This window comes from Serinus canaria, chromosome 22 (genome assembly GCF_022539315.1).
Source record: "Serinus canaria isolate serCan28SL12 chromosome 22, serCan2020, whole genome shotgun sequence".
In the NCBI taxonomy this organism is placed as follows: Eukaryota; Metazoa; Chordata; class Aves; order Passeriformes; family Fringillidae; genus Serinus; species Serinus canaria.
Genome location: NC_066335.1, coordinates 295,143 through 323,008, shown reverse-complemented (window position 1 = coordinate 323,008; position 27,866 = coordinate 295,143). Strand labels below are relative to the sequence as shown.

General features: G+C 61.6%; 1 protein-coding gene across 1 annotated transcript in view; it reads right to left on the bottom strand.

The window, feature by feature from the left end:
• Positions 1–16,841, bottom strand: part of LOC103822724 (hexokinase-2) — a 31,287-nt gene extending 14,446 nt beyond the window's left edge. Inside the window, exons 1-4 of the mRNA XM_050983094.1 lie at positions 16,625–16,841; positions 9,471–9,633; positions 2,738–2,886; positions 2,493–2,612 (exon numbers count right to left, since the gene is read on the bottom strand). Coding sequence (XP_050839051.1) covers positions 2,493–2,612; positions 2,738–2,886; positions 9,471–9,633; positions 16,625–16,828 — 636 coding nt within the window. The 5' untranslated portion in view covers positions 16,829–16,841. The remainder of the gene's footprint in view (positions 1–2,492; positions 2,613–2,737; positions 2,887–9,470; positions 9,634–16,624) is intronic.
• Positions 16,842–27,866: the final 11,025 nt, after the last annotated feature.

The following is a 27,866-nucleotide window of genomic DNA, read 5'->3' as shown; positions in this document are numbered from 1 at the left end:
CTGCTCCTTGCTGCCCCGGCAGCAGGAACGTGCTTCCCATGAGCAGCTTTGACTGAGCCCTGCAGCAAAACTTGTTCATGAACCCAAGGAATGCTCCTTGACCCATCCCTGAGGGGTGGATGGCTGGCTGTGCCTATGGAATGCTCCTTGACCCAGCCCTGTGGGGTGAGAGGCTCATTGTGCCTTTGGAATGCTCCTTGACCCAGCCCTGTGGGGCAGGGGGCTCACTGCACCTACGGAATGATCCCTGTGGGGCAGGGGGCTCACTGCACCTATGGAATGATCCCTGTGGGGCAGGGGGCTCACTGCACCTATGGAATGATCCCTGTGGGGTGGGGGGCTCACTGCACCTATGGAATGATCCCTGTGGGGCGGGGGGCTCACTGCACCTACGGAATGATCCCTGTGGGGCGGGGGGCTCACTGCACCTACGGAATGATCCCTGTGGGGCAGGGGGCTCACTGCACCTACGGAATGATCCCTGTGGGGTGGGGGGCTCACTGCACCTATGGAATGATCCCTGTGGGGCGGGGGGCTCACTGCACCTGTGGAATGATCCCTGTGGGGCGGGGGGCTCACTGCACCTATGGAATGATCCCTGTGGGGCGGGGGGCTCACTGTACCTATGGAATGATCCCTGTGGGGCGGGGGCTCACTGCACCTGTGGAATGATCCCTGTGGGCGGGGGGCTCACTGCACCTATGGAATGATCCCTGTGGGGTGGGGGGCTCACTGCACCTATGGAATGATCCCTGTGGGGCAGGGGGCTCACTGCACCTATGGAATGATCCCTGTGGGGCGGGGGGCTCACTGCACCTATGGAATGATCCCTGAGCCATCCCTGTGGGGTGGGGGGCTCGCAGTGCCCTGTGGCCAGGGACACGTGGTCAGGGGCTGAGCTGAGCCCTCAGGGGAGGAAAAGGACTCAATTTCAAAGTTCAAGATTTGAAATGTCCAACCCTATGGCCACAGCCCCTTAGGGAGGCAGACACCTGCCCTGCCTTAGAGCTGGGGAAACTGAGGCACTGAGTGACCGCCCTGGTGAGGTCAGGGGGCACAGACCCTTCCTCCTGCATTCCCCCTTCTCCCCAGCCCCGGGTCTGCAGGTGTAGAGCGTTAATCCCTCCCGCAGCCGCTGGGGCTGGGAGGGAGAGCGGGAGGGAGGACGGGAGGACGTGCAGGGGCTGCCGAGCTCCATGGAGCCGGCCCCTGCCCTTCCCGGGGGGAGACAGAGAGCCAGCACCACCCCCAGCCCCTGCCCTTCCTGTGGGGACAAAGGGACAGGGACAGCCAGCACCACCCCCAGCCCCTGCCCATCCCATGGGTGAGATAAGGGCAGGGAGAGCCAGCACCACCCCTCAGCAGCAGGGCCCACGTGCCTCGCTGGGCTCGGGGATGTTTGCTCTCCTGGCGAGGTCACAGCTCAGAGCTGGCAGTGACAGTGACAGTGACAGTGACAGCCATGGGGCCTGGGGCTGGAGGACGGGACAAGACAGGACGGGGGGGATGTGATGCTCAGGGATGTGATGCTCAGGGATGTGATGCTCAGGGATGTGATGCTCAGAGATGCTCAGGGATGTGATGCTCAGAGATGCTCAGGGATGTGATGCTCAGGGATGTGATGCTCAGGGATGTGATGCTCAGGGATGCTCAGAGATGCTCAGGGATGTGATGCTCAGAGATGTGATGCTCAGCACGTCTGGCTGCAGCTCTGGTGAAGAAGCTGCTCTCCATGGAGCCATGCCACAGAAACATCCCCCCCCAGAGCCCTGCAGCTGCCAGGACACAGCCCTGGCTCTGCCAGCACCACGCCCTGCTGGCACCCACGGTGACCCTGGCACACAGGACCCTGTCAAAGGTCACAGAGGGAGGGGTGGTAGCTGGAAAAGCCTCAAGATAATTATGGGGAAATCCAGAAACCCAGGATTGCCCAGAGCGGCTGTGGCTGCTCCTGGATCCCTGAAGTGCCCAAGGCCAGGCTGGACAGGGCTTGGAGCAGCCTGGGACAGTGCCATGTGTCCCTGCTCTGAATGGCCCTTAAGGTCCCTTTCCCCTAGGAAAACCTGGCCAGGTGTGCTTAGAACAGGAGCTCCAACACCACCTGTTGTCATCAAACAGCTTTTAAGAAGGCAATCTGGCACACATCCTTGTCAAACATGAATTTTCTTCTGAACAGGGGGTTTATAGTGTGCTGGGAGAAGAGGCCAAGCAGGGTTATTGGGAAGTGATGCCAGCTCTGCATTCCCTGAAGGAATATCCCACCCTCCGTGTCCCTGACCCGGCAGCCCCTGAGTCACTGCACCGACAAAAAATATTCACAAAAACAAAAGGACAGGGCTGTTCCTGAGCCCCTGCACCCAGAAATGGCTTTACAGGGACGAGAGATGTGGCCCTTCAGGAAAGGTCACCCGACCCAAAATCAACGAGCCTAATTAACAGGCTGAGCTTAAATTGGTGTGGAACCCAGAGGGAGAGCTCAGCCCCTCACCCACCTCGTCCAGCTTGGTCTGGTGGCACGGGAAGGAGAAGGTGAAGCCAAGGGGGAGCTTCTTGTCTTTGATTTGCAGCTTGTCCAGGAAGTTGGCCAAACACTCAGCAATGTGGTCGAAAAGCTGGAAAAAAGGTCAAGAGTGACAAAAGGCCCCACTTGAGGGGATGCCACATCCCTCATGGCCAGTGCTCGCTGCCAGGGATTCCCAGCAGGATCCCCTGGGCCAGGAGCCCCCCAGGAGCCCACCTGGACCCCGCTGCCCCTCATCAGCTCCTCGGGGATGGCGTAGATCTGGTTCTCCATCTCCACCTTGCGCAGCCCGTTGTCCGACACCTTCACCCGCAGCACTCGGAAGTTGGTGCCTCCCAGGTCCAGAGCCAGGAAATCCCCGTCCTCTGCGGGGCCAGGACAAGGACAGCCCGTTAGCTTGGAGGGTCCCGAGGTCACCACCCCCCCAGGAACCAGGAGAAGGTCAGATTTTTTATTATATTTCAGTATTTTGCCCATTATTATATTTTCTCGGTGTTTCACTGGAGCAGCTGCTGCATTCCCTGCCCCTCCTCTGCCCCCACAGAGGATCAATATTCTGAGCAGCCCTGAGGCAGATCCAGATGTTTGGGGCATGAATCCCACCAGCCCCCCGAAAAGCCCAGACCAGCAGGGATGTGAGGGCAGACGAGCTGCAGCCTCAGGCTCCCTCAGGAGGAAGGGAAGGCAGCAGAGCCATTCCTGACCCTGCTGGTGCTCCTGGGAGCTCCCAAACCTCCATCCCGAGGGTCAAACCCTGGTGGCAGCTGTGGGGACTCCTCAGCCTGGCCCAGCTTGTGCTGTACTAAAATCCCTGGTGCTCAGGCTCCCTCCCTGCCCCAGGAATGCCACTCACTCCTGGCATGTGGCAGCAGGAAACCAGGGAGGGAGAGGATCCCAAAGAGCTTTGGGGCCTCGCTGCTGCCTTCTCCAGGGAGAGCTGCTGTGGAACCTTTGCTTCTTTTTTGGCCAGGGCTGGGATTAAACGTGCAAGACAGAATTTCTTGTTGGGCTCAGATGTTTATTGGCTCTTATCTATGTTATACTCTCACAGACCCTGAGCTCTGCAGCACTCCAACAAACCCAAAGTGGAGCCCTGTCTCTCCCTCTCCAAGGCCTTTTAAGGATAAACTGTCCAATTAAGAAATGACACTTTAATTATCTTTACTTTTAACACAATAACCAACCACCCACGGCCACAATGGGGACTTTTTTATCCAATTACACAAAACCACCCAAACCCGAGGAGGAGAAGAGGAAAAAGGGGAAGAAGGGGAAGAAGGGGAAGAGGAAGGGGAAGAAGGAGGACCAACTTCCACCCTAAAACCTCCATCTTGCCTGATAAATCTATTACTATATTCTAAACCCTTAAACTCCAAGTTTCCCACCCTGTGCTATCACACACTTCTAGCCAAACTCCACACCCTCAATCCCAGGGCTGTCACTCAGTTTTGGAAGGCTCTCACAGCCTCAGGTCAGTGCAGAGCTCTCCTGGGGGTCAGAACATCTCAAATGCCCAGGGCTCCCACAAGGCTCCTCGGAGGGCAGCCCCAGGGCTGTCCCCGTCCCCTCCCGCCTGCCGGGGGCAGGGAAAGTGCCCAGCTGGCTCTTTGGGGTGGAGGGGCCGGGGAAAGCCTCTCTCAGCACCCGGAGCCCCGAATGTGCTGCGCTGGCTGCCGGGGCGGGGCCGCTCTGTGCGGCACAAAGGGAACAAAACCCGCGGGGCATTGGTATGCAGGGACAGGGACAGGGACAGGGACAGGGACGGGGACAGGGACGGGGACAGGGACAGGGACAGGGACAGGGACAGGGACAGGGACAGGACAGGGCAGGGACAGGGCTGGGACAGGGACGGGACGGGACAGGGACAGGGACGGGACAGGGACAGGGACAGGACAGGACGGGGACAGGACGGACAGGCTGGACAGGGACGGGACGGGGACGGGGACGGCAGGACGGGACAGGACGGGACAGGACGGGACGGGGACAGGGACGGGGACAGGGACGGGGACAGGGACAGGGACGGGGACAGGGACAGGGACAGGGACAGGGACAGGGACAGGGCTGGGACAGGGACGGGGACGGGGACGGGGACGGGGACGGGGACGGGGACGGGGACAGGGACGGGGACAGGGACAGGGACAGGGACGGGGACGGGGATGGGGACAGGGACAGGGACAGGGACTGGGACAGGGACAGGGACGGGGACGGGGACGGGGACAGGGACGGGGACAGGGACAGGGACGGGGACGGGGACAGGGACGGGGACAGGGACAGGGACGGGGACGGGGATAGGGACGGGGACGGGGATAGGGACGGGGATGGGGACGGGGACGGGGACAGGGACGGGGACGGGGACGGGGGACAGGGACAGGGATAGGGATAGGGACAGGGACAGGGACAGGGACGGGGACAGGGACGGGGACAGGGACGGGGACAGGGACAGGGACAGGGACAGGGACAGGGACAGGGACGGGGACAGGGACGGGGACGGGGACAGGGACAGGGACAGGGACAGGGACAGGGACAGGGACAGGGACGGGGACAGGGACGGGGACAGGGCTGGGACAGGACAGGGACGGGACGGGACGGGGACAGGGACGGGACAGGGACGGGACAGGGACGGGACGGGGACGGACGGGGACAGGGACGGGGACGGGGACGGGGACGGGGACGGGGACGGGGACAGGGACAGGACAGGGACAGGGACAGGGTGGGACAGGGACGGGGACGGGGACGGGGACGGACGGGGACGGGGACGGGGACAGGACGGGGACAGGTCTGGACAGGGACAGGGACGGGACGGGATGGGGACAGGGACAGGGACAGGGCTGGACAGGGACAGGGACGGGACGGGACGGGACAGGGACGGGGACAGGACAGGGACGGGACGGACAGGACGGGACATGGACAGGGACGGGACGGGGATAGGGACGGGACGGGGATAGGGACGGGGATGGGACGGGACGGGACAGGGACGGGGACGGGGACGGGGACAGGGACGGGATGGGTAGGACAGGGACGGCAGGGACGGGACAGGGACGGGACGGACGGGACGGCGGTGAAGGGACGGGGATGGGGACGGGAAACAGCAGGGCCAGCCCGGCTCCAGTGGCACGGAGAGGGACAGGGATAGGGATAGGGACAGGGACGGGGACCAGCCTGGGCCAGCCCGGCTCCATCGGGCTCAGGGAACGGCCCCGGCTGGAGCTGGAGCAGCTCCAGGGAAGGGAAAGGGCCATGGAAGGGGCACCAGGGAATGGGAATGAACGAGGGGTGTGTGGGGTGTGTGGGGTGTGTGGGGTGTGTGGGGTGTGTGGGGTGTGTGGGGTGTGTGGGGTCAGAGCCGGGCACAGAGACGGGGAGGGCACCCGGGGGTCCGTGCAGCCCCTTGGGGGCAGAACAGCACCAAAGAGGGGTCAGAGCATCACAGCACCGAGGAGCAGAGAGCATCAAAGCACCACAGAGCCATCACCAGGGAGCACAGGGCCACCACCAGGGAGCTCAGGGCCACCACCAAGGAGTACAGGGCCATCACCAAGGAGCACAGGGCCATCACCAAGGAGCACAGAGCCATCACCAGGGAGCACAGGGCCATCACAGCACCAAAGAGGGGTCAGAGCATCCCATCCCTGAGGAGCACAGAGCCATCACAGCACCAGGGAGCACAGGGCTATCACCAGGGAGCACAGGGCCACCACCACGGAGCACAGAGCCATCACAGCACCTGCCCCTCACACAGGTCACAGCTCCCTGGCCATTGGCACTGAGGGCACGGAGAGCACCTCAGGGGGGTGACAAATCCAGGGCACTGCAGCCAAGAGGGGCACAGGGTCTCAGCTCCTTGGAGGTAACCCAGGAGGATCCCAGAAAAAAGCAGTTTGGGGGAAATTCCTGGGAATTCCTGGGTGGATCTGCTTTGCAGGAGGAACAGGGCAGCCAAGGCTCCCTTGGGAAATTCCCAGCCATGCCTGGAGCACGTGGTGGGTGCCAGGTGTGGGCACTGCCCCCCATTTGGGCTCCCAGGTCCTGTGATAAGGTATCAGCCCTGGTGCTGAGCCCACAAGCCAAACAGCAAACACAGAGCCCTGGCCCCAGGGGCTGTTTGCTCTTGGCAAAGGCTGAGAGCTGAGTGCCTGGAGAGCCTGGTGTGCTCCTGGTGTGTGGGGTCGTGTCCCAGCACCTCAGAGGCTGCTCACCCCAGGGATCCCCCCCCCTCAAGGCTTCCAACCCAACTCCACCGCCCGGGAATCCTCTGGCAAAGTGGATTGGTGAAAAATAAGAGGAAGAGGAAACGCTGGGAGGCCCAGACTTGGCCAGGGAGCTGCAGGAGAAGGTGGAGCTGCAGACCCTGGCATTTCCACTGCAGCCTCCCTCCCTCCCTTCCCTCCCTCCAGGGAATGGGAAGGGACCCCAGGAGCACTCAGTTCCACTCCCTGCCCTTCCACTGGACCTGTGGCCCATCCAGCCTGGCCTTGAACCCTCCAGGCAGACACAACTTCCTCGGGAAGCCTTGCTGGGATGTGCTAACCCCCCCACCATGTTTTCTGGGCATGAAAACAGCCTTTTCTTCCCAGCCTTTCAGGGCTCTGCGCCACACGAGCAGGGAAAGAGCTGAGCCCCCCAGGCAAGGGAAAGGTGCTGCCAAGAGCCATCCTTTGGATATCCCACAAATCCTGCAGCATCCTCCTGAGAGCTCCAGGCTGGGGTCAGCAGCTGCTGGGGCTCAGCACAGGATCCTCAAACCAACCCCACTGTGGAGGAGGAAACCTGGGCACCCAGAACAGCCTGGGAACACCAGGAGTGGAGCAGGAGGAGGGTGCTGAGCAGGCAAGGCCCCTGGGAGAGTCACTGGGCTCCAAGGAGAAGCTTATTTGGGATCTGCCTCCCCATCCCCTCGCTGCCAGCAGGGCATGGTGCTGTTCCAGTGGGAGCCAGAGCCAAGCAAAGCACTGAAAGTTGATTTGAGAAGAGCTTCTGCTTTCAAATCAGAATTCCCCCCTCTATCTCCCCAGACTGGAATGGCAAACCCCCCCCCAGAGCCAGGGCTGGGCTTTGGCTTAACCTGCAGGTGTGACCTTGTATTTCCATAAGCCCCTCTCATCCCCCTGGAGCTGGGCATTAAACGGGGTCTAATCCCACCCAGAGACACCGGGCAGGGGAGGGAGGACAGGGACATTGCACAGCTGGGTGCTTGGGAGCCCTGTGGCAGCAGCACCAGCTCAGAGCAGGGCTGGAGCAGAGAATAACCCCTCCTTGGGCTGGGAGCAGCTCCTGGCACCTGGCACAGGTGCCCAGCCCAGGCCAGACTTTGCCCAGGAGCTTTAAAAAGAGGGAAGGAGGAAGGACATGGCCCTGGGCAGTGAGATCCTCCCCAGCTGCTGCCAGGATCTGGCACCAAGCCCCCAGCCCTGACTTGCCCCCTGCCCAAAACCCAAGGGATGCCACTCAGAGGCTGGATCCAGCCCCAGCTGGACAGGAATCCCAGCTCTCCTTTCCCTGGGATTTGCTCCAAACTCCCTCATTTTCCAGCCCCTGGGCAGCTGCAGGGCCGTGACTGCCCCAGCATCCCTCTCATGTGACATTTTCCATGCTGCTGCTCCTCTTTCCCCCCCTGCCCCGGGTGAGAAATGCCAGCTGGGGCACTGGAGAAGCTGGAAACAGGGAAGGGAGCCAAGGATCTGTCTTGTAAGGGCACGGGGAGGGATTGCTCCCTCTCCCAGAGGCGGGTCAGGGTGCTGGAAGTGCTGACACACGCTCCACCTGCACCCAGCACCTTTGGCTGCACCAGTTCCCGTGCCCAGGGGCGGCTCCTGGCCGTGCCTGTAATTAAAAATATCCTCCAACATTTAAATAGATGGGAATCTCAATCCCAGGGCAGGCAGCCAGGTCCAGCTTTTGGGTGTAGGTGCAGCTGGGGGGCCAGGATCAGGGAGTGCTTCGAGGAGTAGAGGGGCTCAGGGGGAAGGGCTGCAGTGAGAGACAGGGGAATGGTTTCACACTGGAAGTTTGAAGTTTATACAACACTTAAATTGTTGGGGAAATTCCTTCATGGAAAGGCAGCCCAGGCCTGGCACAGCTGCCCAGGGCAGTGCTGGAGTGCCCATCCCTGGGGGGATTTAGCAGCTCTGTGGATGTGGCACCTGGGGCAGGGATGGATTGGTTGGATTTGACCAACTTAGGGCTTTTCCTGCCCAGACCATTCCATGGCTCTGTCCCTTCTGTCCCTGTCCCCAGGGAGCTGCCAGCCAGCAGCCATGAGGGGTTTGGGCTCTGTCCCTCTTTGTGCACCTCACCAGCAGCCCCTGGCACCGAGGCTTTGCCCAGATCCCCGGGCAGGAGCTGGCACCAGGGCAAGCCCAGCTCTGAGTAACTGCATCCAGCACAGCCAACCACCCCCGGGGCCCTCCACGGCTGCTGCCAGCCCAGCTGTGGGTCTGGAGCAGCCAGGACCAAGCACTTGGAGGGTGATGCTGCAGGGATGGAGACAAGCTCCTTCCCAGAACACCAGGCTGGGAGGGGGAACAGGAACTTTCCCATGGGGATGCCCGAGGGAGCAGGAGAGGAGGATGTGCCTGGCTGGAGCGTGGCCTGGGCAGCTCGGGGAGAGGCAGAAAGGCCACATTGTGAGGGCCCTGCTGTGCCCAGGGCCCTGTGGCACTCAGACAGTGCTGGCACTGCTGCTCATGAAATCTGATGAGCCGGACCCGTGACTGTCTCTGTCCTGCCAGCAAGGGCACGCGAGGGCGGCTTCCCTCCCTCCTCCCCCCCTCTCTCCTCCCTCCTGCCAGCAGGAACTGGGATCCCCTCCAGCCCCAGCACGGAGCAGGGAGCCAGGCCTGTCCCCACACTCAGCCCCAGCAGCGAAGGTGGCCCCGGGTGGCAGTGCCACCCCTGCAGCGGCAGTGCCAGGAGGACGGGTGTGCCCAGCCCTCCCTCTGGCCCCACGTACCTGTCCCGTCCGGGGTGGACCTGACGAAGGTGGGCAGCATCTTCACGGAGGCCGTGGGGTTGGTGTCTGCCCCCAGCCCCTTCTCCATCTCCTTCTCGAAGCGCTGGGACACCTCCAGCAGGGTCTCATCCGAGAGCCGCATGTGGTACAGGTACTTGTCCACCTGCAAGGGGCAGACACAGCCCAGGGGTGAGGCACAGGGCTGGGCACAGGGGCACAGGACGGCACAGGGGTGAGGCACAGGACAGCCCAGGCACAGGGCTGGGGACAGGGGCACAGGGCTGGGCACAGGGGCACAGGACAGCCCAGGCACAGGGCTGGGCACAGGGGCACAGGACAGCCCAGGACAGCATCCAGCCCCTCCCGAGGCTGCTGGGTGGACACAGGGAGCTGGAGCAGGCTCTGACCCATCCCAAAGGGCAGGACACAGCAGCTTGGCTGGGATTGCTCATGCCAGGCATCACCCACCCCTGCTCCTGCCCCTTGCCAAGGCCACCCTGCATCCCTGCCCAGGCTCTGCCAGCTGGGAATGCTGACCCACAAGCTGCTCCTGCAGCTCCTTCCCGCTCAGCCAGGTTGCTGCAGCAGCAGGAGCCCCAGCTCAGGGGTGAGTCAGGAGGTTCTCCAGGTGCAAAGCCCTTCCCACTGCACGGCACCAACGCACCTTGACCTTGACCCCCAGGGCCCCTTCCTGCACCGGGGATGCTGGGCAGGAATGCACGGCCCTGTCATTGCTGAGATCACCCCGGGAGCCCAGAGCCACTCAACAGCCTGGAGCAAACCCGCCGGGGTGACAGCAGCAGGAGCTGGAGTGACACAAGCAGGGCTGGAATGACACAAGCGCGTGGCCGGAGAGGGAAGGAACCCATCCCACCCCTGTTCCTGGAAATTGTCCTACCCCTGAGCTGATGGTGTGGAGAACACTTCTAAAAATGGCATGGAAGCATCCTGTCCTGCAGGGAAGGGGTGGAAAGGCTCCTCCCCAGGCAGCAGCAGCACCGGGCAGCCTGGCCGGAGCAGGGAGCGGGAGAGGCCCACACTGCCCGCTCCCAGACCGTGCCCTGCTCCAATTAGCTCCACTCAGCACTAATTAAAGGGCAGCTGCAAGCCCTGAGAAGTCAAGGAGGAAAACTCCACCCCGTGTGCTCACCTGTCTGCAGGCACGTATGGCCGGGTCACCGGAACCGGGCCCGGGCTGAGCTTTATGGGGCTGAGCTGCAGGAAATGGGCATTTTGTGGGCAACTAATTGCACCAGGGCCAGGGTGACCTCGCTCAGGGACGTGCCATCCCACCCGGGGCTGGACACAGCAGCCCTGCTGCGGTTTTGGCTGCCTGGGCTCCAGCACATCCTTTTTTCCCCCCACCCTGAGCTCTGCTGGAAATTTGGGAGCTGAGATTTCTTCCTCTGTGAGGTCAGGGGACGGGGGAAAGCCCAGCCCAGCACATTCCAGGAGTGATGCTGCACCCCCTGAGGAGCAGCATGCTCTGAGGAAAACCTCCTCCCCCCTTCTCCTGGTGCTTCCAGCTCCTTCCCAAAATCAGGAGCTAAACAGGAGGGAAAGGCCAAGGAGAAGGAAACCTGGAGATTTCCTGCTGCCAGGTGTCAGCCAGCCTCTCCTGATCCAGCAGGAAGTCAAACACCCTCCTCCCTCCCCTCCTGTTTGCTTTCACCTGCCGAAAATTCCCTGCCGTGTGCTGAGGCTCTGTTCCCTGGCACCAGTAAGCCCCAGTTACCTGGTCAGGAGGTGGCTCTGGGGCTCTGCTCACTGGCACCAGTAAGCCCCAGTTACCTGGTCAGGAGGCGGCTCTGGGCTGGAGCTCTGCTCACTGGAACCAGTAAGCCCCAGTTACCTGGTCAGGAGGCGGCTCTGGGGCTGGAGCTCTGCTCCATGCCAGCCCCAGGGTGGGAAACCTCCCCTTGAGCTGTGCCAAGGGTTGTCCCCAGGGTTATCAGCCCATGCCATCAGCCCAGAGCAGACAGTGCTCATCCCAGAGAAGCTGGCTGCTCTGGGAGCTCCACAGCAGTGAAGACCCCCCACCCAAAAATCCCAGAACAGGGAAAGCCCCCTGGGGCTTCAGCCCCTTCCCCCAGACCAGGCCCTGCCCAGCACGTCCCCCATGTCCTCCAGGCTGCAGCACGCCAGGATAACCTCAGCCCGAGGAGCAGGGTGACCTCCCCCTAATCTCCAAAGCCCTTAAAACCTGGATCATCTTCTCCCAAGGTGGATCTCACCCCACTTGGCAGCTAAAGCAGGTCAGGGCACACAGCAGGGCTCCTTCCCAAGGAATCCACCCTGGCCCCACCAAGGAACAGCCATGGCCACTGGCCTCCCCAAAACTCCCCAGCCCCGTGGCCTGGCTGGTCACCCCAGGAGCACCCCTCAAACTGTGACAAAGATGGGATAAAATGGGCAATTCAGCCTGCAGAGCCAGAGTCTGAGCATCTCTCAGCACACAACCCCTTCTCAGCTGCTTAGGGCTTCTGAAGAGCACGGGATAGTTCAGGTCAGGCTGCCAATTCCAAACAAACAGAGTCACTAGGTTAGGATCCTGAAGGGGGCAATTGAGTTTCTGGAAAGGTTCCAGCCTGAACAGCGGCGTTTCCTCGAGGAAATGCAAACAAAGTGAAGGGGGAAGGAAGGAGGGAAGCCGGGGAGCGCCGGGCATGCCCCAGCCCAGGACACCGCGTTAAAGCTGCGGATCACGGAGGAGCTGTGGGTGTAATGAGCTCAATGCCACGTTTTTGAGCCAAACCCCAGCAAATCCCCATCTCCTGGCTCAAGGCTGTCTCCAAGGTTCAGCTCATTTCCATGCCGGATGCTGGAGAGGTGCCCAGGGTCGCCTGCCCCGGCTGCACGGCCACCGCTGGGAAACCTCAGCCTGCCCAAATTCTGCTGATGGGGGACCTGGCTGAGCCAAGCCCAGCTCAAAGCACCCCAAAAACCCAGCTTTTATTTCCAGCCTCACCTCCTGGGGACGTGGGGCAGGGCTGCTGAGGGTGACAGGGCTCCTGGCACGCAGCGGGAAGGAAAAGGGAAGGCAGCTTTGTTCCTGTGGGTCCCAAACACATCTTTCCCACTCGTGACCCCGGTTCTGAGAAAAAGGAAGCTGTTTGCCTTTTGTTTTCATTTTGCTCTGAAGCCGGTCCCAGAGCCACGTGGCTGCCAGGAAGCTGGAGGGAGCACGTGCTCCCCATCCCTCAGCACCTCCTGCTGCAGTTTTCAGCTGGATGTGACTGATTCCAGCAGGTTTTGGAGCAAAAGCAGAGCACTGGGAGAGGGTGGCTGCTTCCTGGACAGATTGACTGCAGGATGAGGGAGCAGTGATCAAATCTGGGGAAGGCTGCAACACCCCAAACCCACAGCATGCGCTGTCAGCCCTCTCTCCAGGGAAACTTGTGCTGGGAATTATATTTTCTTTAAATGACTTCCCTCCCCATCCCAGTTTTTAACTTGAAGCCTGCCGTTCTGCAGGGATCCCTGAAGTCTGAGGGGATGCTGGCTCCCTGGGAGGGGGATGCTGTGCGAGCACCACCCACCCAAATCCCTGGTGGGAGGTGATGAATTTGGGGAAAGGCAGGCAGAGGGAGCAGGGGGAGGGCCTGAAGGATTGATTCCCTGCTGCACACCCCCAGTCCCTGCTGTGCTGCCCATGCCTGTCCCTGTTTCCCACCCCGGGTGACTCAGGGCAGGGAACCGGCTCGTCCCCTTGCCCGACCTCCCCCGGGTGACACAGGGGTGATGCTGGGCTGCCCCCACCCTCCCCAGCCCCGGCCCTGCTGGCACCCACGTCCTTCCAGGCCGGCTCCAAGCCCACGTGTGCCCTCCCTCCCTCCCTCCTGGGATGACACACGCCCGGAGTCATCCTCATCCTCAGCCGGGTGAGTCAGATGTTTCCTGCTCGGCCGGTTCCTCCTCATCCTCAGCCCCGGGCCAGCAGCTGGATCCACGCTGGAGGTGGAGCCGGGTGCTGATGGTGAGGAAGTGACACCAGGGAGCATCCACCAGCCCATCCTCAGGTGACCCTGCTGCCCCAGAGCCCCAGAAAAACCCAGTTCAGGCAGAAAACGCTCTGCCCTCCAGTTCTGCAGCTGGAGACATCCAGCTGCTGCTGTTCCTGCCCCTCATGGTCCTCCTTAAACCCACAGGGTCTTGGGGATGCTGGATGGCAAAGCCCCTCTGCCCCCAGGAGCCCCCTGGGATGGTGGGAGCATCCCCCTGTTGGGGGAAACTGAGGCTGGGTAGCTCTGGTGGGGAAGGAGGCTCAGGATGGCTTCCCCAGGGTGGGACAGGCTGTCCTGCCCCTGACCTTGGCTCCTGCCACCGACCTGGGCAGCCCCAGGGGAAGATGTTAAGTTGGTTTTCCAGGAATTTGCCAAAGGTGCCCCTCCCATACCCACGGAGGCAGCCAGCAGGGAGGAATCAGCTGGGTAAAACTAATTCCTGGGCAAAGGAAAAATTTAACAAAAAACCCCAAAAAACTAAAACAAGGAAAACCTGCCCCTGCTTTCCTGCATTTTCCAAACGCAGGGGAATCAATTCCATCCCCATTTTTCCCCTCTTGAAGGAGGGATGGGGGAGAGGAGACGCTCAGCCCCCCTCCCGTGACGGGGCTGAGGGATGAGGGTGAGGATGAGGAAGGCCAGGGTGAGCTGGCACATCCCGGGGAACGAGGGGCAGCAGCGGCAAACTTTCAAGCTGGGATCTCAAAGGACGCTGCTGCCGAGGTTAATTAAAGTTTGCACAATCCCCTGGGGGTTAGATAAGTCTGGACAACCCACTTTCCAGGCAGGAGCTGGGGAGGAAGGTAACATGCCCCCAGATGGGTGGCAGAGCAGGTAAAGCTGCTCCATGGCAAGAATGGGAAGAAAAATCCCATTTTTGAGGCTATTTTGAAGGCCTTGAGGTGGACACAAACCAGAGCTATTGGAAAAGGCAGTTTTTTACCCCAGCTGAGCTCCTTTTCTCCCTGATCCAAAGGGAAAACACATCCCAGGCTACCACCTACAATCTTTTCCCCCAAATACAGGCGTTGATAAGAAGACCTAACCAAACAAATCACAGCTTTCCAAGAATGTCACCCCCTCCACCTCCCTGGGCTGGGGACTCCCTGGCTTCTCCCTTTGCCTGGGGAGCTCCACGAGCTAGGAATGATTTCTGCAGCCACGGTGGAAGCAGCCAGGTCAGACAGCTGGCTTCTCCCCCCTCTCCCTGAGCCCAGCTGGGCTCCGTGCTCTCCCCCAGCTCTGCCTCATGGAAGGATTCACGGGAATTTGTTTAAAAATATCCCAGAAAATCCAGAGGGCAGTGCCATGTCCCACAGGATCCCCAGCTCCGGCCAGCGGCTCCTGGATATTTTTTTTCCCTCCCTCACATCTCAACAACCTTTTTCAATTTGGGTTTGGGAGGCGTGGGGAGCACGGAGCCGGTTCCTGAGGCTCCGCTGGGTGGGAAAGGAGATCCCTCCATGCCAGCTTTCCCCAGCCATTCCCGATAAGGAAGGCGTGAGCAGCCCGGAGCGGGCCGGGCTGTGCCGCTGGCCTATTTCTGCCGGGGTTACACAACACAGCCCCGTCCTACCCTGGATGTGGCTGTTGCACAACCCCGGGGCCAGCGGCGGGCGCAGGGAGAAGCCGAGCCCGTATTTCCTTGCGGATCGCTTTGCCTTGGGAAGTTTTCCCTGCGCTTTGTTTAGGTTGGGGTTAGTTTTTGCTTTCTTTTCTTCTTCTTCTTTTTTTTTTTTTTTTTTTAAAGTTCTGCCTCGGTTTCCTTCCTATCTAAGCCCGGTGAAGGGCCAACGTGGCAAGTTTCACTTCCCCGCGAGCATCTCCAGGGTTATCCCGGGTCTCTCCAAGCATTTCCCAGAGGTTTTTTTACGGCGATTTTTGCAAATCCCGACCGCCTCACACTCGGAGCAGCAAATCCCAGAGTCAGGAATCACAGCCCAACTCCTCTCTGCCCTGCTCCAGATGCCAGCAGAGCGCTGCAGGGGCAGCCCGAGCCTCCGCGCTCTCTCCCACCAGCATTTTTCCTCCGGGAATAATTTATTAAGCCCAGCCTAAGCGCTGTCCTGGCCAGACAAAGGCCGGAGCCATGGAGAGCAGGAACGCTGGAGCTTTTCCTGTGCCTGAGCTCCGGGCGGGGGGTGACCCACACCCCGAGCATCCCGGCACTCCAGGAACAGGCTCGGGGAGCTCCGGACCCCAAACCGGGGACTCAGAACCCCAAAACTAAGGGAACGAGACACGGGAATGCGTTTTCCACCCCTGTCAGTGCGGGGATGCGGGCACACGTGCGCCCTGGGCCGGCGGTCACCGCGTGGGGAAGGGGACCCGGGGGACAAGTGCCACCTCCGGGCTGGTGGCCCGGGCTGACCCCGCTGCCCGCGGGGGCTGCGGCTGGCTGCCCCGGCACGGCGGGGAGCGGAGGAGCCGCTGCCGGGGATGCTCGGCGCCGGCGGGAACGGCGACACGTGCTGCGCGGGGCGGCCGCGGGGGTCCCGGCTCCGGCGGGCAGAGAGAGGCGCGGAGATCCCCCCTTCCTCCTCCTCCTCCTCCTCCTCCTCCTCCTCCCCCTCGCCGCCCGGCCACGCGGGGTCCCGCGGCACGTACCGCACGCGGCCCCGGCCGGCAGCGCCGCGGCCTCCGCCCGGCCCCGCTGCCCCTCCGCTCCCCGCTTATCTCGCCTCCTCTTCCCCTTTAAAAAGTTTTATCCGTTCTGGACCCCCCCTTTTTTTTCCCATTTCCCCCTTATCATTTTTTTTCCACTTTCCCCCTTCCTTTTTGATCTTTTTACTCCTTTCCTCTCCTTTATCCCTTTTCTGCTTTTTTCTTTTTTTCTCTTTCCTTTTACTTTATTTTCAACTTTTTTTCCTCATCCTTCTTCCTTCCCCACTTATTTCCCTTTTCACTTTCCTTCCCTTTTATTTCCCTCTTCTTTCTCCCTCTTCACTCTCTCCTTCTCCTTTTCCCTCCTTTTTTTTTTGTTTTTACTTTTACCCATCTTTTCTTTTTTCTTTCCTTTTTCTCTCCCCCCATTTTCTCTCCTCCCCTCTCCTTTCCCCCTCCTTTTCCTTCCCCTTTTCCTCTTCACTTTCCCCTTTTCACCTCTCCCCTTTTCCCGCTCCCCACTTTCCCCCGCGGGACCCCCCTCACCTTCTGCGCCTGGTCATGGTTGAGCTCGGTGAAGAAGTAAGCGAGGAGGTGCGATGCGATCATGGCGGGAGCGGCACGGCTCGGCACGGCTCGGCTCGGCTCGGCACGGCTCGGCTCGGCTCGGCTCGGCTCGGCTCGGCTCGGAGCGGTCGGAGCGGAGCGGCCCCGGCAGCGCCGCGCGCTCCCCGCGCCAATCGCGCTCATTGAGGAGCTTCCCCCGCGCCCATGACGTGGCCGCGCCGCCGCTCCCCCATTGGCCCAAAGGCGAGGGTGTGTGCCCGGCGCGCGAGGAGGGGCGGGGCCTGGCACCGGCGGGGGGGGCGAGGGGACACCGGGGGGACAATGGGGCGATAATGGGGGGACACTGGGGGGACATTGAGGGGAGAATGGGGGGACACAGGGGGGACATTGAGGGGAGAATGGGGTGATACTGGGAGGACCCCGGGGGGACAGTGGGGTGATACTGGGGGACACTGGGGGGACAGTGGGGTGATACTGGGGGACACTGGGGTGATACTGGGCGCACGCCGGAGGTGCTTTGGCGTGATATTGGGGGGACACTAGGGGGGACATTGGGGTCATATTGGGGGTGCAGTGGGGTTATAGTGGGGGCACACTGGGGGTGCACTGGGGGGACACCGGGAGGACAATGGCGGTGCATTGGGTGGGCACCAAGGGCACATGGAGGGGGCATTGGGGGGGACACTGGGGGGAACATTGGGGTGATACTGGAGGGACACTGGGGCTGGTCTGGAGGGGTGCATTGGGGGTAGGGAATGCACTGGGAATGCACTGGGAGTGCACTGGGAATGCACTGGGAATGCACTGCGAGTGCATTGGGAGTGCACTGGGAATGCATTGGGCGGTGCATTGGGAATGCATTGGGCGGTGCACTGGGAATGCACTGGGGTGCGGGTGCAGTGGAGGGGTGAATTGGGGGGCACCGAAGGGGCAGGGGGTGCACTGGGCATGCACTGCTGGGGATGCACCGGGGGGTGCATTGGGGGGGTACTGGGGTTGCACAGGGGGGATGAGGATGTGCTGGGTGTATGCCGGGGGTCCTGCACTAGGGGGGGGGCATCAGGAGGGCTGCAGTGCCCTGGGGGCTACACTGGGGGATACTGGGAGATACTGGAGGGTGGGGGAGCACTGGGGGTGCAGTGAGGGTGTTTAGTGGGGGGCTGGATCTGGGGTGCATCACAGCCCGCGTGGCCGTGCCCGCAGCCCGTGTGTGTGTCTGTGTGTCTGTGACTGAGTCCGTGTGTCTGCCCATGCCCGCAGTCTGTGTCCGTATGTCCGTGGCTGTGTCCGTGTGTCCGTGGCTGTGTCCGTGTGTCTGTGGCTGTGTCCGTGTGTCCGTGGCTGTGCCCGCAGCCCGTGCCCGCCGCCGCCGCTCCGCCCCGGTGTGCCCGGCGCTGTCACTGTCACATGCGTGTGAACGTGCGCGGCCCTGTGCACCCGTCAGGTCGCATCCATCACCCGCTGCCCGTGGCGCTCGCCGCTCCGCCCGCGTGTCCCGCTCCCCGTGCGCAGACACGGACGGCGGGGGGTGCTCCCTGCTCCCCCAAAACCTTGGGAAGCATCACTCGGGAGCATCCTCGGGCTGGGCTCTGCCAGGCTCCATCCCTCCTTCCTTCTCACCTCCATCCCTGCTCCATCCTTGCTCCATCCCTGCTCCATCCCTGCTCCATCCCTGCTCCATCTCTGCTCCATCCCTGCTCCATCCCAGCTCCATCCCTGCTCCATCTCTGCTCCATCCCTGCTCCATCCCAGCTCCATCCCTGCTCCATCCTGGCTCTATCCTGGCTCCATCTCTGCTCCATCCCAGCTCCATCCCTGCTCCATCCCTGCTCCATCCCTGCTCCATCCCTGCTCCATCCTGGCTCCATCCCGGCTCCATCCCTGCTCCATCTCTGCTCCATCCCTGCTCCATCCCTGCTCCATCCTGGCTCCATCCCTGCTCCATCTCTGCTCCATCCCTGCTCCATCCCAACTCCACCCCGGCTCCATCTCTGCTCCATCCCTGCTCCATCCCTGCTCCATCTCTGCTCCATCTCTGCTCCATCCCTGCTCCATCCCTGCTCCATCCCCGCTCCATCCCTGCTCCATCCCAGCTCCACCCCTGCTCCATCCCCGCTCCATCCCTGCTCCATCCCAGCTCCATCCCTGCTCCATCCTGGCTCTATCCTGGCTCCATCTCTGCTCCATCCCAGCTCCATCCCTGCTCCATCCCCTCTCCATCCCTCCCCGCAGCCGGGCTCTGGTGGCCCCGAGCCCTACGAGGGCCGTGGCACGTCCTGGCCCTCCGGAGCGGCTCCGCTCCCGCTGCTGGCAGAGCCGGTCCCGGCAGCCCTGGGGCCGGAGTTACCCAACCCGTCTGCCCGCTCCCGCCGCTTTCCCAACCAGTCCCCAGCAGCTCCGGCTCCTCTCAGGAGCCCTTTCCACGCGGCCATCTACATGGGTTTGGTGTTTCTGCTCAGGGAATTGTAACTCCTTGTTTCAAAGGAAAGAGGGGGAGAAGCAACCAAAGCCAGAGGCGAGGCAATGCCGCTACCAGACACCTTTCCTGCAGGATCCAGTCCTGCCGGACCCACCACCAGCCTGTCAGGCGTTCCAGTCCAACCCCCAGATCGTGACCTGATGCGTCTTAGGATTTGGACTCAGTGATCCTTGTGGATCTCTTCCAACCCAGGATATTCCATTAATCTCTGTCGCTGGCCCTACATTTCAATTCACCCTCTGATCCAGCTTTTTTTTTTTTACTCCTGAAAAGGCAAATTCTCTGTGGTCATGTTGAAATTAAAGCAGCGTTTGAGCCTAAAAATAGCTGGACACATCTGTCTGCCTTCCCCATCTGCTGCCGGCCTGGCTGGATGAAGGAAGGGACTGTCTGTGCAAAATGAGGGACCTGTCTCATCCTTCTGTCCCGTAAAATCAGTTTATTCAGGGAAAATAATCCCCAACACTCCATTGATCGGCCAGATAACGCCCTAGTCAAGGAAGGACAGGAGGAGCTGGGCTCTGCTCAACCAGCTCCTCTAAATAAAGTAATTTTTTTTTTTAATTTGAGGTTTTTCAGTTGGTTTTGGAATTTCTTTCATGGAATAAAGCTCCCAATGGGAATCCTTCCAAGGCACCCCAGCTCCACATGGGCTTGTAACACTCCATAGGCATTTAGGGCCACGTTCCTTGGGAAGAGGAAGCGGCTGATTGCAGGGATTGGAGCTGGACCCAGCTCTAATTTCTCTAATGTGATTCCTTCAGGACGAGTGGTGCAGTAATGACAACGTGGAGCGGGAGGAAGAGCCGTGCCCACAGCCGGGGTGGGATGGATGAGAGAGGGGCTGGGAGCCCCCAGGCGGAACGAGGCCGCTCGGCCCCGAGCCTGCTGCAGGCTCCTCATGCGTGTGCAAATGTGTGCTGCGTGTGAGGGCACACGTGGGGCGGGCACACGTGGCCTCCCCCGAGGCTCTGACCCGGCAAAAGGCTTAATGGGGATCCGCAGCATCTGCCACGGCTCCCGGTGCTCAGGAGGAGCTCTGAGAGTCCCCGAGAATTCCAAAAACCCGGATGGGGGGGAAAAGAGGGGAAAAGAGGGGGAAAAGAGGGGGAAAGGGCTGCCTGGCTCCTCCTCCACCGCGGGGCTCCGTGGGTCCATCCCTACGTGACAGTGGGCACGCTGTCCCTGCTGCTGGAGAGGAGCTGCGGGCAAAGAGGGTTAAGGTCGATTCATTTATTCATTCTGACGGAGATTATCCAGCTCGGAGGGCCCAGCAGCACCAGCAGTCCGTGTTGGAGGGTTGTCTGGGATGGGAAAGGCAGGAATTGCTGGCAGGGAGGAGGAGGATGGAGCTGCAGCCCCTGGTTTTCCCATCACAGAAAGACACGGGCTTGAGAGATGGGGTAAAGCTCAGATTTGGGAGCAGCAGGCTCCAGGCTGGATTTAGGAACTGCCTGGATGGGCTAAAGGTTAAGATCAGACCTAAATCTTCGTCCAGGTGCTGAGCTCAGCCCCAGCCCTTGGTCGGGTGCTCTGTGAACTGGCAGGGCAAGGCAGAGCTGGGCTCCAGCCTTGGTCCCATCCCTGTCCTCATCCGAGTCCCCATCCTGATCCCTGTCCCTATCTCATCCCTGTCCCAATCCCTGTCCCAATCCCATCCCCATCCCTGCCCTGTCCCCGTTTCCATTCCCATCTCAAACCTGCTCCCATCCCATCTCTGTCTTGGTTCCTGTTCCTGCTTCAGCCCCATCCTGATCCCTGTCCCCATCCCATCCCATGGCCACTGGTGACAGCCCAGGGCCCACCCGGACCCTGGGACAGGGGACCCCCACCCCGAGCTGTCCCCACATCCACCTGCCTCATGCCGGGGCTTTGGCAGCGCCTCCATCCCATGGGAACTTCTTTTATCCCCAAAAATTCCTCTTCTCGGACGGGAAACTCCGGCTGCTGCGGGCTGGGATCCTCCCTGCGCCGCCCGCAGCTCGCACAGAGGCTCCTTCACCCGCACGGACAGAGCCACCTTTGTTCCCCCGCTCCGGCCGGCCCCGCATCCCCTTCCCTCCAGGGAGCCTCCAGGAAACCAGCGAACCGCGCTGGGCATCGCTGCCCGCCCCGGCTGTAGCCAGCCCCAGTGGGATTTCAGTGCTAATTTGGATTTACCCAAGCCAGGATTGTTTAATGTCCCCCGGGGTGAGGGGTGCGGTGGAGGGGCTCCAAGCGATGCCCGGCTCTGCCTGCCCGAACCCGCCGTGCCGATAAATCCCTTTCTTGTGCTCCCTCCCGAGGGATAACCCGGGAACGGCGCGGGGAGACCGGCCCCTTCCCGGCCCGGGACCCCCGGGAATCTCGGGGGGTGGCCGGGACAGTTCCTACCGCCAGCCCTTCAGCACAAGGGGGATCAATAATCCCTTCATAAGGGGGGGATCAATAATCCCTTCATAAAGGGGATCAATAATCCCTTCACAAGGGGGATCAATAATCCCTTCACAAGGGGGATCAATAATCCCTTCACAAGGGGGATCAATAATCCCTTCACAAGGGGGATCAATAATCCCTTCACAAGGGGGCAGGAGGAGCCAGCACCTGGGCTGTGGGAGGGTGGCCATGTCCCCTGGGATACCCCTGGGACACATCCCCCAGGACGTCCCCAGGGTGTCCCTGGGACCCCCAGGATGTCCCCCAGGATGTCCCCAGGGTGTCCCTGGGACCCCCAGGATGTCCCCCAGGATGTCCCCAGGGTGTCCCCAGGGTGTCCCCAGGGCGTTGCACTGGGAACCTCCCCAGCCTCAGATCCCGCAGCACCAACCCCGGGCTGGGTTTAGGGGCAAAGCAGCCTCTGGAATCCCCCCCAATATCCCTTCAGTGCTCGGGGCGAGCTGGGGAAACTGAGGCAGCAGAGCTGTCCCTGTGTCACAGCAGGGCACCGGGATATCGCGGTGCTGGCGCCACCAGCAGCAGGGACAGCAGCAGGAGAGAGCATTTCATGACTTTGGTGACAGGACAGAAGCTCTCCAGGAGCCTCCCTGTGCCCGTGGATTCCTGCTCTCCCACATTTCCCACCCCTGGGCACCCAGAACCTGCTGGAAACGGGACGGGGATCCCAGTGCCAGCCCAGGCTGGGCCTTGGGGAGCTGTGAGTGATGCCCGAGGTGCCAGGACACATGCCAGCAGAGCAGGTGCCCTGGGATGTGCCTGGCAGCACGAGGAGGAGGAGGATGGAGGGGTGGAAGTGACCACAGGCGTTGCCACATCTCCATAAACCCCCTCTGGAATATTTTACTCCCCATAAAATATTTTATCATTTCATCCGGGCACCACGAGGCTGGCACGAGGCTGGCAGCCCTGGCAGGGACCGAAACCCTCCCGGGATGTTTGGGACCCTTGGAATATTTCACTCCCCATAAATGTTTTATCATTTCATCCGGGCACCACGAGGCTGGCACGAGGCTGGCAGCCCTGGCAGGGACCGAACTCTCCCGGGACGTTTGGGACCGTGCCAGGAAAGATTGGGTTTAATGCCGTGCCAACAGCTGCCCCGGGCCCAGGTTAGCCCTGGCACCGTGCCCCTTCCCTGCCCTTCCCTGCCCTTCCCTGCCCTTCCAGGGCCGCCCCAGTCTCGGTGTCAGGTGTCAGATGGGTCACTGGGCAGGGCGGGGTGGGCGGCGGAGACCCCCGGATTTGGGGAGCACCCAGGAGGGAGGGGGAGCTGCTCCCAGCCCTGCCCGGGCTCAGGGAGGGGAGCTGAGCTGGGGGGTGGGGAGAGAGTTCCCAAAATGGGTCTGGGGTCTGGGGGGTGCTCCTCTGGGGTTCAGCACCCTGCCAGCTCCCCCCCCCTCACCGGGACCCCTCCTCACCCTGTCCCCTCGGGGCTGTCACCCTAAAACACAAAACACTGAAAATGAGGTCCCTCACCACAGTGACCCCAAAAATAGTGACCCATAAAAAATGTGGGCCCTAACGAGTGTGACCCCTTAAAACCACGATCCCTGATAACCCCAAATGCTAATTATTGTAACCCTAAAACTGGAACCCCTAAAACTGGAACCCCTATTGGAACCCCTAAAACTGGAACCCCTATTGGAACCCCTGTTGGAACACCAAACCCCTAATAACCCCAAACCCTATTAACAGTGACCCCAATAAGTGTGTCCCCTAATAACCCCAATTCCCAATAAACCCTAAAACGAGGTCACTAACAGCTGTGACCCCTGCCAACCACGATCCCAAACAACCCCAAATTCTGATTATTGTAACCCCAAAACCGCGACCCCTGCAAACCCCATTTCCACCAGCCCCTTCCCCACCCCAGCCCTCATTCTCCCCTCAATATTTCATCCCCTCTGTTGAACCTGGAGCATTTCCCAAACCCCACCTGGGGGGTTCAACCCCCCCAGAAGCTCCCGGGGTGATCCCAGGTGAGCAGCGGGGCACGGACCCCTTTTTGGGGTGACTTTACAGACTTTACAGATTGATTTCTCAGGCACCAGAATTGTGCCCAGATCGGAGGCAGGAATAATGGGATTATCCCGAGCCTGCTGCGGGACAGGGAAGCTCATTAAGGGGCATTAAAGAGAAGGAAATTGGGGTTTTCCAGGTTCTTAGGGAAAACCTGCATTAACTTCCACCTGCCTCTCATTTTAGGGCCATTTTGGGGTTTCTTTGGAGTTTGCTCTGCGCCCTCGCTCTCCTTATGGACACAGAAGGAACCTCCAGGACCCCGGAGCAGCTGGGGGTGGTGTCCAGGGAACTCCAGGTTTGGGGAAACTGAGGCAGGGCAGCCCCAGCCCGGCACAGGGGACACGTCCATGCCCCCCCCCTCCCCCCATCTCAGAGCCCCCCTGGAGCCCCCAGATCCCCCGGGAACACCGGGATGAGCCCCTCGGAGGGCCCCGGGAGGGGAAATCCACTCCGGAGGGTGGATGAGGACCCCCACAGGGCGGATAACCCGAAGGATAACCTGACTTTTTTGGAGGAAAAAGGGCGGGTTTATTTCCATTTTTATTCCCAGCCTCCCCGAGCTTTGCAGCCCGTCAGGGACTGACACCGCCACCTACCGAGCCAGGCCCGCCTCACCAAACCTCCTTCTGCTGCTTCCCCACCCAAAAGGGGCTTCAGGAGCACGCCAAGCCTCTCAAACCCACCCAGCCAGGAGCCCCTCGGTGCCAGGACCACAAACATCCCCAAACATCCCCAAATATCCCCAAATATCCCCAAACATCCCCAAAAATCACCATCCCAAATACCCCTCAGTGCGCTTTTGGGGGGCCTTTTTGGGCTCAGGGCTTTGTGGATACCAGGCTGGGATGGGGAGAGGGGAAACTGAGGCACAGCCAGGGATGAGGATGGTGGGGTGGTGAGTGGGGAAACTGAGGCACAGCCAGGGCTGAGGATGTTGGGGGTACCAGGCCGGGACAGGGGGTGAGGCACAGCCAGAGCTCGTCAGGCCCAGGTGGGTCCCACCTGTGCCTCGTTAGCCCGGGTATTTAAGGGCCCTTTTTTCATCAAATTTCCACTTTTTGAGCGGCAGCTCAGGGGGCACCGCCTGGGTCCTTTGGTGGGATGGGGGAGCCCAGCAGAGCTGGGGGGTGGCCGGGGGCCCTGGAGCCCTCAGGGGTCCCGGGGCCCTCAAGGGACCCAGATCCTCCAGGGGTCCCGAAGCCCTCAGGGGTCTCAAAGCCCTTGGAACCCTCGGGGCTCCCAGAGACCTCAGGGGTCTCAAAGCCCCTGGAGCCCTCAGACATCCTGGAGCCCCCGGGGGTCCTGCAGCCCTTGGAGCCCTCAGAGGTCCTGGAGCCCCCGGGGGTCCTGCAGCCCTTGGAGCCCTCAGAGGTCCTGGAGCCCCCGGGGGTCCTGCAGCCCTTGGAGCCCTCAGAGGTCCTGGAGCCATCAGGGGTCCCACAGCCCCCGGGGGTCCTGCAGCCCCTGGAGCCCCCGGGGGTCCTGCAGCCCTTGGAGCCCTCAGAGGTCCTGGAGCCATCAGGGGTCCCGCAGCCCCCGGGGGTCCCGCAGCCCACGCCGCCCCCCGAGTTGCTGGAGGCGCTCCTGCAGCAGCGCTTCGGGCCCCTGCCCCAGCCGGCGCCCATCGTCCGCCTGCGCCGCGGCCCCGCCGGGGGCTACGAGCCCACCGGGGACCCGGCCGAGGTGCTGGAGCGGCGGCAGGCGGCCAACGCCAAGGAGCGGCAGAGGGTGAGCCCCCCAAAAACCCCGAACCCGCCGAGCCCCCAAAGGACGGCCCGGGGCAGGGTCACATCACGGGGACACCCAGGGACAGCGGCGGTGCCACCGCGGGGGGACCTCGTGTTTGAGGGGTGGATTCAATTGGGGGGGCCCAGGTGAGTTTTAGGAGGGCCTGGTTTAGTCCTGGGCAGGTCAGTTTAGTCCTGGGGTCAGTTTAATTCTGAGGTCTCAGTTTAATTGGGGGGGAGTCGTGTTTAGTCCTGGTGAGCCCAGTTTAATCCTGGTTTCAAGGTCCCAGTTTAATCCAGTTTGATTCTGTGAGGGACCCACTTTAACCCTCGGGGGCAGTTCAATCCCGGGGTGGGATTTAATTCGGGGGGGGGACCCCAGTTTTGGTTATGGGCGGGTCTGGTTTAATCCTGCCGAGCCCAGATGGACCCTGGGGTGGTCCCAGTTTAACCTTGAGAGAGCCCAGTTTGATCCTGGTCTGACTCGGGGCTCCCGGGGTAGCCTGGGGGTCCCTTTTGGGGTCTCTAAGGGGGTCCCCCCGGGTGTCTGACCGGGTCCCTCTGGGTCCCGCAGATCCGGAACCTCAACCGTGGCTTCTCCCAGCTGCGGACCCTGGTGCCGCTGGTGCCGCGGGACCGCCGGCCCAGCAAGGCGGACACGCTGCGGGCGGCGGCCGAGTACATCCGGCTGCTGCGGGGCGTGCTGCGGGACAGCCAGGTGAGACCCCAAACCTGACCCTAAAACTGACCCCAAACCCCTGAAACCCCCACTGCTGCGGGACAGCCAGGTGAGACCCTAAAACTGACCCTAAACCTGCCCCTAAACCCCCTAAAACATCCAGCTGCTGTGGGGCTGCCAGGTGAGACCCCAAACCTGACCCTAAAACTGCCCCCAAACCCCCTGAAACACCCAGCTGCTGTGGGGCTGCCAGGTGAGACCCCAAACCTGCTCCTCCATTTCCAAATTCCCCTATAATGTTGGGGCCTGGGGAGGGTCATGGGATTTTTCTTGATATTTTTCAGCTTGGAATTAATTTAAAAATTAAAAAAAAAATTGGATTATTATGGAGGGTAAGCCCCAAAACTGACCCACGACCCCCCCCGTAATTTGGGGGCCCGGTGGGGATTTTCCTGCTGGAGTTTTTTGAGGTCGGAATTAATTTAATAATTAGATTTATTTATTTTGGGTGGGTTATTACGGGGGGGGTGCTATTATTGGGGGACACCCCCCAATCCTGATATATATATTTTAATTCCCCTTTTCCCAGGAGCTCGGTGCTGAGCAGGAGTTGGGGGGCACTGCCGGGGGGCACCCTGAGCCTGGCCTGGCAGAGCCCCCCCGCGCCCCTGGGGACCCCCCAGCCTAGGGCACGGTGAGTGGGGGGGAGGGGGCACCCCGGGAATTTGGGGGAGCACCGGGATGGGGGGGGGGGGTCAGCCCCACCTGGAGGGGGGACAGAGCACCTGGGGGGCTTTGGGGGCACCTGGGGGGGGACAGAAATCCTGGGGGGGGTCACAATGGGGTCCGGGTTTGGGGGAGCATCTGGGTAACACCGCCATAAACAAGGGAGACTGGAATTTCCCCCAAAATATTCCAAATATTCCAATATTCTAAAATATTCAATATTTTTTCTCTGTTTTTTTCAGGTGTTTCCTGACATCCCTAAAAGTCCGGGGGGGCCGGGGGGGGTCGCCAAGTTCAAGGCTCCAGCCCCCATTTTTGGGGTCACGCTCCTGTCCTGGAGCCCTGCACCCCATAAAACCCACCCCCAAAATTGGGGGGGGAGGGGCTCTGTCCCCCCTAAAACGCAGAGGTTGGGGGGGGGGGGCGAGACAGCGCTGTAATTAATTGATTTATGAAATTGTTATTAGTAATTAGTTCCCCCACGCCCCCCGGTAAGGGCTTATTAATGGTCATTAATATAAACCCGATTAATTGCACAATCCAAAGGGAAGGTGTGAGCGCGGGGTTTGGGGGTCCCCCCTGTTTATGGGCAGGGATTGGGTTCCGGGGGGGTGCGGGGGGAGGGCGGGGCGGGGGGAGGTGCGGGGACACGCGTGGTGTGCGGGGGGGGGGGGCGGCCCTTTGTCAGGATGCTCTGAGGAGGAGGAGGAGGAGGAAGGTGGGTGATGGCAGCAGCCCCCGGCCGCAGCGCCCCTCGGGGCAGGGGGGATTTGGGGGGCCTGGGGGGAGCCTGGGTGACCCCCCCCCGTTCCCTCCCCCCCCTCCCCCCCCAGGCTGGCCGCATGCAGGTGGGGGGGGCTGCATCCCACCCCTCCCCCCGTGCTGGGCCTTCATCCCCGGCTGGTACCCGAGCCCATCCTCCCCCCGGAGCGGGGGTGATGCTGCGGCCCGCCCGGTTCCCAGCCCGGTTCCAGCCCCGGTTCCCGGCCCGGTTCTCGCTCCCCCCCCGCCCTGCGGCTGCCGCAGCGGCGCTGGGCGCGGCGCGGGTGGAGGCGGGGATGGGGGGGGGCGATGCTGGGAGGGGGAACGCGGGGGGGGGGTCCTGGCCCAGCCCCCCAGAGCCCCCCCCCGCCTTCTCCGGGGGCTGCCCGG